General features: G+C 45.9%; 1 protein-coding gene across 1 annotated transcript; it reads left to right on the top strand.

The window, feature by feature from the left end:
- The first annotated feature begins 5,737 nt into the window (after positions 1-5,737).
- On the top strand, positions 5,738-15,688 carry LOC104022135 (syntabulin). The gene is made up of 7 exons (XM_087774278.1): positions 5,738-6,070; positions 6,747-6,818; positions 11,679-11,781; positions 11,888-11,951; positions 12,635-12,811; positions 13,312-13,461; positions 14,689-15,688. The coding sequence occupies exons 1-7, from the start codon at positions 5,738-5,740 to the stop codon at positions 15,686-15,688; spliced, it is 1,899 nt and encodes a 632-aa protein (XP_087630404.1).
- The last annotated feature ends 1,350 nt before the right edge of the window (positions 15,689-17,038 follow it).

Below are 17,038 nucleotides of genomic sequence, written 5' to 3'. Positions count from 1 at the left end.
ATCTGTTTCCAGGATTGTTTTCTTGGAACATGCTGAACCTCAGAAGTAACTCTCACGCAAATATTTAGATAATTCAGGAATTGTCAGAGTGGGGTAGCACTGAGAATGAGACCTGGGACTTTTTTTTAGGCTGTTCCCAAGCTCCATTGCTTTTTTCCTACTCCAGTAACATCACTTCATCTTTCTTTTCTGTACTTCAAAATATGAAATACGACATAGCTTTTTTTTCTCTAACAGCCTAAGGCATTGCTATATGGATATAAGCCATCTTCAGATCTTGAAGTATTAGCAAATTAGATTGGGATATAATTCATAATTTATGTTGTTTGCATAGTGAACCATACTTAATCCTGGAATGCATTATCACTGCATCTTGCTAAACCTCTGAAAGATTTATAATCATGAAGATGTTATTCATTTGGCATAGTTGGTAATGGTTTTTATTGTGCACTAAATCCAAATCACAGCAGTGTTATAGGTGAATTTCACTTAAAATCTGTGACTGCTTTCCCAGGAAAGGAGGGAGAGGACAGGAACATTAAGGAAAATATATAACACCCACTCCAGGAGGAAAGTACAAGCCTTTTAATTTCAGGATTTTAGAAGTTGTTCCCTCTTTTGGATGTGACTCATTTATGCAATATTAAAAGCAATAGAAAATGTGTTGCAGAAAATGGCCTCGCAAAAAGGCACAAAACACTTAGTTAACTGTAGTTGTAGTTTTGTATCAAGGTGCTGTGCTGAATCCTACAGTTTTGGTAATTGAATAAACAGGGGCATAAACACTTCTCCATATTCACGTTCTTGGTATACTCCTCCTGCAAAGATCCATCCTGAATTCCTGCAGCACATGTCCACATCTTGTTATGAATAGTGGGAACTGTTTGCTTTCTTTGACAGTCTTTCTCATCTCATTTTTTGACTTCCATTAGAACGCTTAGTGCAAGGATTCAAAATCTGGAGCTGCAAGCTGCAACGTTCTGATAAACTTCCAAAGACATGTGCATAAAGAAGGAAATCTTGGACAAGAGTTGTGTCAATAACTTCTAAAAGGCTTGCATGTTTAAAGTAACACAGAGATGTACTTAAATGTCTGTGAGCATCGTAATTCAAGAAGGGCACCTGATCAGCATTTCTGGCAAAAGTTCTGGTCTTTACTTTCTTGGCTTTGGTGTCGTGGGCACACTTGGGCCAGTTTACTGAGTGAGCTGAGGTTACTGTTGGAGCTGTCTTAGAGCCCATGGAATTGCTGAAGTTTCGCATGAAACTGTTGAGATAAACTATTACGACTGTCCCAGACTGTCCCTTTAGCACCTCAAGGAGCCTGCAGAGCAGAGGTGTAAGCACCACTGCATGAAAGGAGACCTAGGTGAGCTGCAGTTAGGGTCAGCTCCCGAACCTTGTAAAGGCTGGCTGTCGGTCATTCACAGCTTGGTTCAGTGCTAACCATTCCAGGTAGCAGCAGATTATAAAAAAAAGTTCTTCTTTTTCATTCTGATAAAATATCTGGCCATCTGTTACTAATCTGGGTAAAATCATAACATTTTGGATTATACAGCAGTTGAACTGCAATGGATTGTATTTCAAGAGGGGCAATCACTGAGAAGTCAGGCATTAAAACTTCAGTCTTTTCAAATTAATGGGAAAATCTCAGAGGCTTTCACCACATAGAGCACCTACATTTGTTGGACAATAGGCAATGAGCAGAAATTAAAGAACATGAAATTCTGTATGAACACAAGCAAACACTTTTTTTACTGTGACAGTGGTCAGAGACTGGCGCAGGTTGCCCAGAGAAGTTGTGGAGTCTCCACCCACGGAGGCACTCAAAACTCAACTGGAGACAGTCCTGGGCAGCCTGCTCCAGATCAACTTGCTTGAGCAGGGGGTTGGACAGATGGTCTCGGAAGGTCTGTTCCGGCCCCAGGGACTGTGATTCCCTGTTGCCCAGACTTTTTTCCGTTAAACAGAGCGTCACCCAGATCTGTAGGTAAGTAGTTACAAGGCAAAATTTGTGCTTCTCCTGCCCTATCTTGCTATCTGTCTGTGTACCTCCATTTCACTTATAATGTGTTCCTAGAAATAAAAATATTAAAAAAGTAGCTTTTAACAATCACTATTCAATTAAAAATGCCGTTTAACTTTGAGTCGTAGTAAGTGATGTTGTACTCAGCATGTGTTGCCATACAATCTTTTCCACTTCTTGCTGGTGAATTTGTCAAGTGATGAGTGAATGAGCCTTGGGGTAGGATGTCCAGTCTGAACACATTAATCTTTGAAGGTTTTAGGACTATTAGGATTTTTAGGAGAGGTGGGTGGAGCAGACTGTACTAGCCTTAAATTGGTTGTGAGTACTGAGCAGGGGCTGGTGGTTTTTCTTAATCAGCGTTGGAGCTGGTGATAGTTAACAAAAAAGGAGACAAGGGAAATGACGCTGGGCATTTGGGAATATTACAATTAGAGCTAAACAAGCCAAACAGATCAGAGAGGAAATGCAGGTCTTAGCTGCAAATTATGTCTAGCTGTTAAAAATGTCTAAGTGTTAACACGTAATGCTCTTCCTGCTGATTTTTTGTATTGTCTGGTGTGCGAGGATTAGATTCCCAGGACACTTAATGTCCAGAAGCTTATTTTAGGGGACACCCTGTGCAAGCAAGGAGTGGTGGCTAGTTAATCCATTAGTGTAAAAATAACAGCTAAGTCTATCCCTATTGCTACTCTACTTCCATATGTGTCTGTATTCTAAAGGCAGAGTTGCTTTGGTTGTTTTAAAAACAAAACATAAAAGCTCTGATTTAGTTTACATTATGGACATCTTTTACAGATCTTTTGTCACTCACTCCTCCTCTTCAGTATGACAGTGTGGGACTAATAGTGTCTGACTCTGGTATATATATGTATGTGCTTCACTTGAAAAACAGATGAGTTAGTATATAAGTTCTCCGAGAGGATTGTCTTAGAGGTAATGCTGGAAATATACTTCACCTTTGTGACTGCAGAAGGATGCAATGATAGGACTTTGTTTTATCTTGGGAAGGCTGATAAAATATTAGAAAGCCGTGTTTTACTGATGCATTTATCCAACAACATTGTAACTTGTATTTGTCTGGCTTTTGTTCATTCTCTGTACCAAATTTCTGCAAGCAGTGGGAAAAATAATAGAACTTCTTGTCCCCGATGTTCAGGAACAACGGTACAGAATGCAAAAACCAAGTTAGAGAATGTGCTAACTTGAATAGATCCTATGGCATGCACAGAGATTCATTGTTCTTTCTACCTGCTAGTTGGTACTTCTACCTCTTATGTTGAAACCCTTTTTGAAATAGTGCTGGTGTACTATGTATTCTAAGGCAAAGCCACATTTTTTTGTTGTTTAAAAAAAAACCCTGTTTCTGTTGTTTAACAGAAAACTTGAATTTGGAGGTAGCAATCTGACTTGACTGATCCCTAAAATAAATTGGTGTACTTCATTTTAAAAGCAGGACCATGCAAAGGTGAGAGCGATGAGAAGACTGGTGAGCTCAGTGTAATGTGTCTCTCTTTCTGCTGTGACTTATTTAGCAGTACTTTATCACCCACGTTCCAAGACTGCACCTTTTCTGGGGGAGGGATTATTAAGAAGAAGGGTATGTCAAAGACCATTTAACCCAGTTACAAATGCAGGACGTAATCAGAGTACCCCATGCTCCCATCCTGCAATCAGTCATAACCTTACTTGTGCAGTGAAGATGGGAAGATTCATGCTTCCATTCCTGGGAATATTCAGATAATTAAATATGTGGGTGGTATCAGGTGCGTAAGAATACTGAAATTAGGAAAGGAGCTACACCTGTAGATTAAATAATTGGTTGTAGAACAAGAAAATGTTCTGAAGATGGATCGAGTGAAGTAAGTTGCTAACAAGGGATGGAGCATCTTGCCTATGACCATAAGTTGTCCATATATTTATTTCTTTTGTGCCTCCTTAAAGTATTTCAATTAATAATAAGCAATCTCTTGGTGTGGCCATGTTTATTGATAAGTGGAAATCAGAAATTGTCTCAGGGGTGCAGAGCCAATTGCAAGTGAAAAGAGGAACAGCAAAAGCCCAGGTTTCCTGAGTAACTTAAACCTGATGAGGATGGCGTTAACTTGAGCATTAGATTCTTAAGCAGCTCAATATTTGGCAAAGAGCAGATACACACTGGACAATTACTTGTGCTTCTGGAAGGCTTTACATCTGCTTTTTAAAACAACACCTTGGCAATAGAAAGGGAGGAAGCACTTGAGCACGTCATCTTTCCCAGATGTAAGCACATGGTGTGAATGCTTCACTTCCGTCCCACACCTGATAGGAGCCAACGTAACCACCCTGACATTCAAATCCAATCGTATGCAACATTTATTTCCCGTGAAATTTTAATCTCTCTCTTCTGCCTTTCTTATAAGTGGACTTCATAATTTTATTTGGGACAAAAAGGTTTCTGAGATCTTGTCTAACACAGAGTCTAACAAATACAGTTGTGGCAGTTTTTGACCCTATTCCTTTGTCTCATTTACTTTTCCTTTTCCTCCTCTTTGCCTTTCATTTTGGGCCTACACAAAGATGCTGCTGCTGATTTTTTTTTACACAAAAGTGTTTCCGGAAAATAATTCTGTATGCACTGAGCCCTCCTGCATATTTTACTGCTGGACTGGACTTGATGATCTTCAAGGTCTTTTCCGACCTAATGATTCTATGACTGGGCAGCTGGTTTAGCCTCTGTAGAGGAAGAGAGCGAGCAGCAAGTTGGTGTTCTCAAGGCACTCACCGTGAGAATGGCATTTGTGGAAGAGCCTCCTCCTAGACCCTGTCCCTGACAAGCAGCTTGCCTAAGACCCCCTGTGTGGTGCAAGCTGCCTGCAGCCCTTGGAAAGGACTCCTTGCTCTTGCCAGGCTGTTTCTCCATCCCTGTGCTTGGCCTATGGAAGCTGCTCTCGGCACTGATGCCGGGAGATCTGAGGCCTTCTGTAAAAGCTCTGAGTTCATCTAGTGGCTCTGGTTTTCCCAGGCTGTGCGTGAAGCGTGGCTTTGTTGAGCCTCAGATGGGGCTCTCCTGTTCTTGTCCGGATTTTTGCTCTGAAACCATTCAAGTGCTGAGGACTGGGATTTTTCAGAAGGATCCTGTTTCTCTTTGGGCTCTGTGGGGAGGGATTGCAGTCATGCAAGGCCTGTTGGGGAGCTCAGTCTTCTTTTGGGATGCTCTCTGTGGGACAGGAGGACAATGTCTTTGGGCTGCCTGTATTTCTGGAAGGAGTACCCACATCTCCCTTCTGTCTCAAATGCCCCTTAGTGGCACTATTTTTTTTGTTTTTTCTTAAAAAGGTGTATGTGAATAGCTGAGTGCTCGTATACAGTGAGTCATCTTCTCCTGCTTAGAGTGAATGGTTTTATGATGAAAAATATCCATTCAAAGTTACAAAACTTGGTTCCCTTAAAGATTCAAGTGCTTGCTGATGGATTCCCAGCTGACAAAGTCCCCTCCCAGCTTGCTTAAGTAGTAAACCCCCTTTCAAGTAATGTTCAGATTATCTAGTGTGATTTCTTCCAATTAATCAGAATTGTCTAAAGCGTGTATTTTTGTATTTATAAAGCTAGGATCACGGAAACATCTTCTGTGTCTGGTTTAAGTGAGTTAAAGCTATGATGGCTTGTAATGTTCTTTTTTACTCTTTGAGAGGGAGCTGAACGTGCACGTCTCGCCCTGCAGGAGCGAGGATGCCCTGTGCGGGTTCAAGGCCGTGCTGTCCTCACAGCTTGCGTCCTGGAGTTGAGGCTGGAGGGGCGTCACCCTGCAAAGGTTTGGTGTGCTGTGGCAGTGGGTGCTGGGAGGTCTGGAAGGCGACCGGCGCTGGGAGGTCTGGTGGATGGCGGTGGGGTGGAAGCGGCTGTTGGGGGATCCGCCATTTGCATAGCCCAGCCCCCCCCCGCGTGCTTCAGAACACCTGGGTCCCGGTGGCAGTTGTGGAACGGTTCCTGCCAGTTGGGCCAACGGACGCGGCGCAGCCAGCAGATGCCCTTGGAGCTCCTCTGTCTGGCATCAATCCCTCGGTAGCTGTGATTCAGGAGAGGTGAGATTTGAATCTGCAGGTGTCCTGAGAGGACCTTGCGGAGCTGTGGGCTGCGGCTGGGGACTGGCTCTGTGTCTCTGCTCCAGAGACTGGTGCCATCGCTCGGAGGCAGTGGAAGAGCTTTAACGGGTGAATCTGCCCTTTCCCTTCTTCTGGGGGTTACGGGAGCTGTTTTGGAGGTGAGGGAGATGGAAATTGACAGTCTTGAGCCAAATGGGCTAGAGCAGGGATGGACTGTCATTTACCTGACCTCAGTGGTGTATCTGTAAGGTAGTTGGAATCGTCTCCGCCTGCACAAGTGGACTAAGGTCCTGTGTTGTTTTAAAGGAGACAGACTGAATAAAATCCGTGAATGTAGTGCGCGGTCTTTCTGACCAAATATGTAAGCATTTCTTTTAGGATAAGTTAAACAGTGCCTTGAACTCACTGGTTATACTGACTAACTCTCCGTTGCCTACAAATGGGCCCAAGGTTGGCTCGGACACGGGTGTCTACACGAGAGACATCCACGTTTAGTCAGATGAATCCCACCCCAGTCTCCTGTGTTCCTCATCAGGTCTCTGACAGCTCTGCTGTTAGCCCTTGCTGAAGCCAAGTACAGTCTCCGTCTCTCTTATTTCTCCCTGGTTTATTTTTGTTTGTTTTGTTTTTAACAGAAAGAAAAGTCAGTCCTAGACATTGAGTTGCAGAAGAACGTTTGTGTTGGAGGCTTGTGCTTGGATCTTCAAGTAGGTCTAATTAGGTGCCTTTTCCTCTTCTGTCCATCCCTGACAAGCTTAGGCACTCTCTGTTTGTCCTGTTTCTGAGGACCACTGCCCAAGGCGTCTGGCATTGCACAGAGAGATTCTGTCGCTCGTGTCGCACTGTGACTTCTGTTAGCCAGCAGGAGTGCAGTATTTTCAGGACATAAGCTAAGTGAATTGCACTGAAGTGAAAGAAGTGCTCTCTAACTTCCGAGAGATAATACTGCAATCTAATCAGAATAGATATATTTGGAGCAAAGGATGCTTAAAAAGTAAGGTAAAAATGATTAGCATAGCGCTATTATTTTTTGTTTGGAATTTATATGTTTTAGATTTAAAGTTTGAATTTCAACAGATTCAGTTGAATTGATGTGGAAAACATGTTCCCATAGCCAAGTATGTCTTTCAAAGGCGAATAAGCAAAGTGTAGCAGCTACAAAGACTGTTTTGGCTTGACAGTGTTTTGTATTTTTGAACCCAAATCTACAAGTTCCTGTTGAATGAAAGTGACCTGGGAAAGCGACCTTTTAATTCTGTGTCACAAATGTTACGGTCCACCCCCTTCTAAAGAATTCTTGCTGATGTTGCTCCGTAGAGACGTAGGCAAGTAGCGGTTGGGCTGTGGCCTCTCAAGACATAGAATCAGAGAATCGTTTTGGTTGGCAAAGACCTTGAAGGTCATCAAGTCCAACCTTAAACCTAGCCCTGCCAAGTGCACCACTAAACCATGTATCTCCGTTTGTTCAGCAGACTCTCAGGTTGCAGCAAGCATCCAGACCTCACAGCGCAAATGAAGGATCCAAACCAGAAGTCATCAAGTTACAAAGGAGGAATGGGCAAGTAAAAGGCGAAAGCCTGAATCCCCTCTGTCCCAAAGAAGGACCAGCTCAGCTCTAGGCTGGCGGCATGGGCCACCTGCAATTCAGGGTCTCGGGCACAAATCTTCTGCACTTAGGCACTTGTCTCCTTCCTCACAAAGAGAAAAAAACATAAAAGGAGATCCCTGTTGGTTAGTTCAGTAAAGGGAAAACTTGTACTTAGCTCTGTTTGCCTGCCTCTTTTGGAGGATGGACTTGAGCCCAAAGGAGAAGAGTGGCCTAATAGCAGGCTGCTGAGCAGGCTGAGGGGATGCAGGGAGTCTGCTCCCCAGGGAGCTCTTCCGCTTGGTATAATTTAGTACCTGTCTTCCTGGGGGTTTGAAGCCAGTTCCCAGCAGGCACACCATAACTCCTTTCTTTCTCTCTCTCTCTGGCCCATGAATTGTCCCATCACCGCACCAGCTTTACAGAAAGTGGGACGGCCACCGTTCAAGGGAGATTGTTGCCTCGGGATGCCTGCAACCTCGAGCTTAGCCTTGCGCTTGGTCTGTGGGAGAGCCACGGCTCTAACTGCCAATCTGCGTGAGCAGGGGATGCGGATATGGGACTTTTGCAGGGAGCGCCTGAGCCTCTGGGCTGCTGGAGAGGCCAAGACCCGTGCCAGCCAATTCATCTTTTAGCTGCAGATGCCTTTTGCTCGAGCTGCAGGTCTGCTGGGGATTGTGGGGACGTGCCCCTGCAAAGATGGCTGAGTTCCTGGTGTAGGAAGGGCACTGGGGTTTAGAGGTCAGCATTGAGGCAGGTGTGGAAGATGGCATGCGATGTGATCTTTAGTCAAAAAAATGACTTTCTGTAGATTCAAGCAGGTTTTTTCCTCTCCTCTGCTAATCCGGTATGGAATATGAGTCAAAAAAGAGAAACCGATGCTGTACACACTGCACACTCTTAAGTATTTGTTTCAAAATGGTGTGAGGTCAGGCTAGAACATGCTTTGCAATTTGTGTATTTGCTGCAGCAAATTTTCTGCTCTTCCTAGCTGTCTTCTGTGGTTTTCAGCCCACTGCACCTCCACAGAAAAAATACGGAGCATATGAAAGAGGCCACTCTGAATCTTCCCTTAGGAGATTTTTTTTTTTTTTTGGTGCTCTGCTTTTAAATTAAATAAATTCAGTAGTCTCTCAACTTTGGTTTTTGGTGACCAAATTACCCACCGCAAAGTTTTTCTTTCCCTCAGAGTGATTACTGTTAATACTTTTGGAGCAGTATTGAGTGCATACGTCTATATGTTCCTTCTCTTTCCATATCTGGTTTTATATGTAGGCATAGAAAGCTCGGGGCATGTCTTGATCTTAGTCATGCAAATCTCACTTGTTTGATTTCACTGTGGTATGAGGGCATTGGGTAAGCTGGTGGTTACTGGGCTCCAAAGCGGATGCTTGACCATGAACAACTGAGCGGGTCTTTGCAGATTGTGGTGGCCTTTTGAACATTTGGCCTGCTGAAACAGTGGTCTTCTGCTGGCTTTTCTGTACCTAGATACCTAAATCCTGGGAAAGCTGTCTTTTTGATGCCTTCACACTGTTTTGGTCCTCATTTGGTGTTCTGATGCTGAGCTCAGGAGGAGCCTAGGAGAAGGGAGAAATGCACGTCCAGTCCCTGTTGCAATAAATAATAACCCACCATGAAGAAAAGAAAATAAAACCCAGCATCTGGCAGAGCCACTAGATAGAGGTTGCCCGACTTTGCCCAAAAGTGTAGACTGTAGAGCCTAGTGCTCTACAGCGCAAGGAGCTGGCAATATGTTGCCTTTCACGTGACATAACAAAATAGTAAGCCTACTTTATAACAGCCTGTCTTAGATATACCGTTCCGTAGAATGTATTTGAAGGAAATGGAAATTCTGCAGGGTTTGTTTCTTATTTTATTGGTATTCCCAGCCTTGTCTTGCTTCCACGCTGAGGTGCTTCGTTACAGGTCTCCTGTTCCGCCCTTCTGAAATTCTGTCAGGAATAGTAAGCTGTTGGCTTTGGAAATCTGGGCACTCGACAGGGTGTGAGCGTTGCTAGAGTTGGCAGAATATGGTGTGACCGCAAACCCTCTAAGGATGAACAGGCTGCAAAAGCCCAGGCTTCACATCTGTCATTAGTGTTTCTTAATGATAAGAGTGCAATTGGGGGAAAAAAGCAGTCATAACTTGAAATGCATTGCCCTCAGACCTGCCTTGGCTTTGTTACTATCGAAAATATAGTTTAGGCAGCCGATCAATATACTGGCTAGGGTTTTGCTGTTCTTGTCAGCAGATGACACTTGAACTCTCTTAGTTTTTTGAATCACTTCAAGGTGTGCGGTGCAGTAAATATATTTGATTAGCTTCTGACAAATTTTGCCTTTCATCCTGGGACTACTGCAGGGTTGTTTAATTAGTTACCTCCCAGACATGTTTGTCATTGCAGTGTTTTCTCCTCCCTGTTGAAAACAGGTCAAACTGATTTAAAATGTTTTATGCCCGTTATAATGAAAGCCAAATGTCTTACATTAAGGGTGACTGTGCAAAAGCTTTCAGCTGAATCAGGTGTAGCATGGGACTCGATGCATTTGCATACATGCTGTGAAGGCGTGCCTGCACGGTTCGTTGCTGTGCACCAGCCAGCCTCTCTCCTCCTTGCGCACTGGAAGCAGCTTTAGGAGATGTGTTGAAGGGGCCTCTGAAAGGCCTTTGTTAAATTCTGCCACCACCGTGATGGGCGGGCTGGGGTGTTTTCCTAGTCTGTGATAGAGCTGGCTCCCTTTCTGTGTGCTGCTAAGTTGTCCCTGCCAAAGGGGACATTTTCCAGCTCCTAAAAGTGCTTCTGACCAGCCTGTCCATTTCCCTTCAAGCAGACCAAATAGTACTGCCAGGGGTACGAAAAATCTCCTGAGGTGCCACTACGTGCTTCCTTAGAAATGATACTTGTCCGTTGGTGGATTTACAGATGCATTTTAGAAAACTGTTGTAGGCAAGTTGAGTGTCATGTTATACAACTCTCTATTTCTTGAACCTCCAGTCTCAATGTTTCTAATGAGGTTGGTGTAGCAAAGTAGCATCCTTCTGTCTCTGTTGGAAAGAGCCTTTTGTTTTGCCCTTGAAATGCGTCATTTTTAAGGGTGTTATCTGAAGAAAAGCCTGAGATGTTAAAGCAAGACTTCATCACTTGTTGGCAGCTTTGTTTTCTTGTGCTTGTCAGTGCACGTGAGCAGTGTGGTTTTCTTTCCTAGATTGCTTGTGGCGTACAAAACAATCTTGCAGGAACAACCCCATTTTAAATAAAAAGAAAAAGCATTAGTGTTTCCTGGAAATGTACTGCTTATGCTGTTAAAGAATGGAACTGGAGACATAGCTGTGAGTTAAAGGTTTTAAGACAAATTAAAGGGCATCTCTTAAAAATACAGGTCCTTTCAATAGTGGGCATTACAACTGAGTTCTCTCTACTTTTCCAGCTGCTTCCAATGGCTTTGCTGGAACTTCCTATGCAGTCAGGCCCTCTCTCTTCCCCTGGGGTCTCGAAATAAAGCCATCCACAGAGACAGCGTGCCACTTGTTCCTCTAGTTGCTGCACGGGAGTAGTGAACCTCTATGTTCATGTTTTGGTCTCTTTGCCGTAGAGCAGGATGCTTTTGAAGGCAAGGAAGTGCAGCAAATATAAGTGCTTTCCATTCTGAGGACAAGCCGTCTCTGTCAGCCCTGTTTTAGTTACAGCTCTGTTTCACTGGGTGACTATATGCAAAACCTGGCATCAAGACTGATAGATATACACACACACACATATATATGTATGAAGAGGTCATGTTTATGGAGTCAGAAGATAGGGAAGTTCTGTGGTTTATATACTTTGGTGCTTGTCCTCAGGGATGTTTGAAAATTCATGCAACTGCTGAAATTCACACGGGATGGACAAAGGCAGGATTCATTGTGATTCACTGTTATTTTGAAAACAGTCTTTGAGTTATCATTTCCATCATGTTTTTACTCTTCCCTTTTCCCTTCCAGGAAGCAAAGCCAATGTCAGCTCTTCAAGCAGCACGGGCGGTATTTCAGCGCCTCAAGTCCATGCGTCAGCTGCTGGAAGCAAAAGATCTTCTTTTTCTCACAAGTAAGCATAGCAGTTTTTCCTGCATAGCGCAAGCGTTGCTGGTGCAAAACCTGTCAATGCGGCAGGTCAGCCGACTGGTATTTTTGTGTTGTTTCTTCCTAACAAGCATGGGAGATCCAGTCCGGTACGCCAGAAAAGGCATGGGCTGGAGTGGAGGAGGAGACAAGTGGGTATATGTTAAGTAACAGCAGGGCTTCTAACCAGTGAACCTTGACCTTTTGGTCTTATCCCTGTTTTCTCTTTGTAATAACCTGTCAGCTCGGCATGTACCTTTCCAGGTCATGACCTTATTTTCTGTAGGAAGAAGTTGCCTGTGACGCTTTCCTCTTCAACACCCTTGCCCAGCCTTTACAGAACTAGAACTATATGCAAATGAAAAAAATGATCACAGTCACCTATGGAAATGAACCTTTCATGAAAGATGCTCTCTCTCTCAGCAGAAAGCAGTCTTAGCAAACTTCCACGGATGGGAATCTCTCCGCAGGCCTGGAAGGGAAAGGCTGAAGCGTGGTTCTTTTGGCACTGGTCCAGGCTGCCGTCCTCTCCTTATTTCCTGGAGTCAGAGGTTCAGGGAATGGGGGTGATCTGATGGAGTCACTGGGAACCGTGTTGTCCAGAGAGAAAAGTGAAAATGGCCGAGGTTTCCCTAGATGACGTAATTCAGAGTGAGAGCCCCGCAGTCAGTGCAAGAACGTGCAGTGACTGACGACTTTGGGACTTTCTTGCTTCCCGGCCACTCACAGCTGTCTGTCTGTCTTAGTGTTTAGACAACTTGGTGTGTAAAATAAGACATGTAAGGGGTTGTGTGATGAGGATCATGCAACATGTTTTAACCATGTTGGTTCCCCTCCAGCCGTGGCCCCGATGGTCGGAATATTGGATCCTTCTGCTACAAGTCCAGAGCCAGCCCACCTGCTTCCCGCGGAAAGGACCCTTTGTCAACGGTGTGCAAAACCCAGCCGAGTCCTGCTAACATCCGTCAGAATTACAAGGCTTCTTCAGACAGCAAGAGCAGCTCAGGCTCGTACAGGTGCGTGCTCGCTCTCTCTCTCTCTTGGGCAACTCAGCAGCCAAGCCCGTCAGATACACACCTAAAGCTAGATAGGATGAATCCTGGTTTCAGGGTGCTCAGCTTCGTAACTGAGGTGTGGAGCTGAGCTCGGTCCATACGCTGCCTCACCTGGCCATGCCTGCAGCTGAGTGCCCTTGCCCATGGCCCGGCCACCTGCTCTTGGGCACAGCACCCGTTTTGGGTGAGGGGATGGCTAGGTATTTCAAAGCGCCATGTCTCATTTGATGTAATGGCACAGAAAACAAGGACAACAACTAGTACCTTTTACACTGTAGCCGCAAATGAGCCGTTGCCTCAGGTACTTTGCTTTGCCAGAGGGAGTCCCTTGTGCGGACACTGAGGAGCCCCAAATGAGTCAAGCTTTGTATCGGTCTGTGGGATGTTTTTCTTTTTGCCAGGGCTGAAGAACCGTAGGAGGGATGTTATGTGATGGTTTCGTTTGTTTATTTTCTGTTCAGGCGATCAGGGAGATCTCTTTCTTGTGGTGACAATCTCAGCATCAAGCCAGAAAATCCAGGACAGTGTTTGACTCCTCTGCAGCAGAAAGAAGATACAGTACAGCGTTTGAAAACAAAGCTGAAGGAATCTGAGAGCAAGCGTCAAGAAAGGTATCTTTCACTTTGGAGATCAGAGTTAGAAAGATTTATTGAGGAGCACTGAGAGGTGCGAATCCTGAATGTTTCTCCTCATTTCTTGAGCACAGCAAGTTGTCATTAAGAAATCTGAAATGTGATCAGTCTGATTAGGTTGGTTTCAGGTATTTCAGGTTTCATAGCGTGCGCAGTGACTACGTACCGTGCAGTTTAGTTATGAATATGGCCGTCTCTTTTCCCTTTTTTGAACTTTCCCAATCGAATATTTTTCAAAGATAATTTTTTACCCATCTGATTTAGCACTGAGACCTTTTAGACATAAAACGGTTTCTACCTGCAAGCACGTATTACCTTAGTCTCACTCAGTGAAATATGACTACAAATGTCTCCCTTCTCCCCTAACGAAAGAAAAGCTCTCACACCAACCAGCGTGCCCACTTGTGCTTTTGTCGGCACTTGGATATTGCATTTTTCCCGCTAGCCCTTTGTATGGAGGCTAAGCAAAGAAGTGACCCTGTGCATTAGACAGCAAGAGCTGTCATCTCTTTTCCTAACGCTGCCCTCAGAGAGTCGGCTCTCCAGCACACACGAGGCAAGCGGGCCCACAGGGGTGTTTGAATGGAGCCCCAAGGCAGAGTCCCAGGGACCCCTTGGTGCAGCTCGGGGCAGCCCGACCTCTGCATCGGCGAGGGCTGGATCTCTCCCTCTCCCTCTCCCCCCTTGCTTGCAAGTCCAGGCAGCAGCCTCTGGCTCCGCGCTGGGCTGGGTGGGTGCAAAGCAAGGCAGTGCCTGCAGCCCCGAGCCGTCCTGCTGTGCGAGCCCAGCGCTGGCTCTGGCTGTCCGTGAGGAGCTGCTGGCGGGCACAGGGGACGCCTCCAGGCAGCTGTTTCTCATTTGCTCCAGGGCGAGGCAGTAGGGGAGATGTTAAGCGCCGTGCTGCTTGGACCTAAGCTGGAGGCCACCACTTGCACCTCAAAATGTGCAGGATGCCAGCACAGCCCACAGGGCTGCTGGCTGTGTGGCGAGGTGGCTGACCCCAGTTAGCAAGCAGCTGGCGTGTCTTGGCAGCCAGCTTACACCTCTGGCTGCTCTCTCAGAGGCGGCAGCAAACGATGCCTGCAGGAATGTGCTTCCTTCTGGGAGCATCTCTGCAGCACAGCCATGCCAGTGCGGTGGAGCCTCCCCTTGACTCTTGAACTGCCCAGTCAGCACAAGTGTTACAACCTTTTTATTTTGCTCCAGGGAAAGAGAAATAGAGCAGCTCAAGGCTCAGCTGGGACGGATGCAGGAAGAGTGGCTTGAAGAAGAGTGTAATCATGTGGAGATGGAGCTGGCGTTCTTGGAAGCAAAAAGGGAAATTAAAGAGCTCCAGCAGCTTATTGAAAGCATGAAAAAGAGCTTGGCTGAGAAAGACAAAACAATTCAGCAATACTACATCAGCATAAGCACTGAAAACAAGAAGCTGGAGTCTTTGCTGCAGAGGATGGAGATGGCTCGGAACAGCTCCGAGAGAGATGAGCAGTGCCTGGAGTACACGTGTGCCTCCGAGGAGAAGCCGTCAGAGCTGTGTGCCACGGTGCCGGGCAGCCACATCACAGAGGACCAAGCTCGGGAGGAGGTGGCAGACAGTGGGCTGCTTCTTAATGAGGAGGAGGAGGAGAAAATCAGCAGCGTGATGGTGGAACGGGCCGTCCAGACGGATGTGGTGCCATATAGCCTGGATGTGGAGGTCACTCAAACCACCTTCTGCGCTCAAGATGCCTGTCCTCAAAGCCCACCTTCTTCACTGAATTCCCTGGGTGAATTTTCTCTGGGAAGCTTCGGTGATTCTGGTATCCTAGTGGACTTAACTCCAGGGGATCCTAGCTCTGCCATCCTTTTGTCTCCTCTGGAGTCTCCGTGCAGGAAGGGGGAGCACGGAGTTAATGAAAACCGTTTTGTGAAAGAACTTGATTTTCCAGAACCTCGTGATGCTGCAGCCTGTGGGTATGTCAGTTCTTTCTCTCAGGCAGGAATAAGGAGGAGATACTACAGCAGCAGTCTCCTCAGAGATCTTCTGGCTGTAGCAGCCCCGTTTGTACCAACTCTCCTGTGGGCTTTCAGCGCTGACAGAGGAGGAAGAGATCCTGTTTCCAGTGTCGGAGCATTGCTTTGTGGCTGCGGCCTGGTCCGCCATTTTGCTTTTGACTCTTTGCCTTGTGCTATAAATCTGTTCAAAACCACGTTCCTTGTTTCAAAATGAAAAAGCTGAACCCTGTAGTTTCACAAGATGTTTTCAACTGGTGTTTTTAGGAATACTGCTGTATATATGTGATTGAGTGTCTTGAAACATTTTACAGTGATAAGTGTATGTGTGGGTACACTTTGAATATTAATGTTGTTTCCAAGTCTTAATTGTACCTGATAGTCGTTCAAGCCCTTTGAAATACTAGGTATAAATGTATTGTGTTTTAACTTCTGTTTCTTTAAGTGCTTTGTTGTAAATTTCCTTTGTAATTGCAAGTTCAGTAAAGCAGGTTAGAAACGTTCAACATGTGCAAGCGTTTTCTTGTAGCAAAGCTGTAAAAAATAGCCCGTCCCAGCTGAGCTATCGGGCCCCGGCAGAGCTGGAGGAGGCACTGTGTCAGGGTGTAAGCTCTGCCTCCAGAAGCTCGTAACTCTTCATTTTTGCACTGCCAGGAGAGGATCAGTCTCCTGGCACGTAACAGAGGTCCAGAAGGCCTTGTTTAAGCCGGCCCAGAGTCCTGCAGTCTCAGTGTGCCCACTGAGATGCCACCGTGAGCATCAAACCACCAATTCCCTGTGTCCAACCCTTGAGAGCTGCGCATAGATCAGAGGAGGGCAACACCAGCCAACAGATGCAATGGTGGGGTTTGTCTGGCTCCACCCAGCCTTGCCACACCACCTCTGGCCATTTAAGCCTCCCTGGCCTCCTGTTTTCCCCTCCTCAAAGCAAGTGTGATGTCTCCCTGGGCAAGCCAGGGCAGAAGAGGTCAGGTGAAGGCAGACACTGCCATGCCTTGCTCTGCGGCTTTTGGGCAGAAGGGGGCTATCAGGAAGCCACAAGGGAGGAGGACGAATTGGCCAGCAGGCAGGGAGCATTTGGGGACCTCGGGAGTGTGATAGGCACCAATGCTCACAGAGGCGACTGAGAGACCTTTCGCATCCCTACGATGCCCGGGTCCTGAATTACTTATGTTTGCAAAAAAGACTCAGGAGGGTTCGATAAGCGTGATGTTACGGAAGAGAAATGGAAGAGACAAGTTGATGTAACGTAGTCCGCAAGAGTTCACAAAGATGGCTGTAAGCGCATCTTGTTTTCTCTGCCGGTAACTTCCTCGTCCATGCTCTCCTGCTTTCTGGGGTTCCTGTAGGCCAGCTGGCTTGCCTTATGACGCTATTGCAGTACATAGTTGCCTCAAGGCCACTTTCAAGAGCTTTTTCTTTGAAGTACACGGACACAAGGGCCAAAATTAATAGTTGGGGGGGGTGGGGGGGTGGTTAATGTCAATTTTACACAACCAGGGAATTCCATCATTCCGAGATATCTTCTCTTGGGACTGGAACACATTACAGAAAATGCCTTACCCCT

Source organism: Nipponia nippon, unplaced genomic scaffold (genome assembly GCF_047370975.1).
Source record: "Nipponia nippon isolate SJK-2023a ecotype South Korea unplaced genomic scaffold, ASM4737097v1 scaffold_4, whole genome shotgun sequence".
Taxonomy (NCBI): domain Eukaryota; kingdom Metazoa; phylum Chordata; class Aves; order Pelecaniformes; family Threskiornithidae; genus Nipponia; species Nipponia nippon.
Note: the sequence above shows the minus strand (reverse complement) of the source record. Positions and strands in the feature narration are given on the sequence as shown.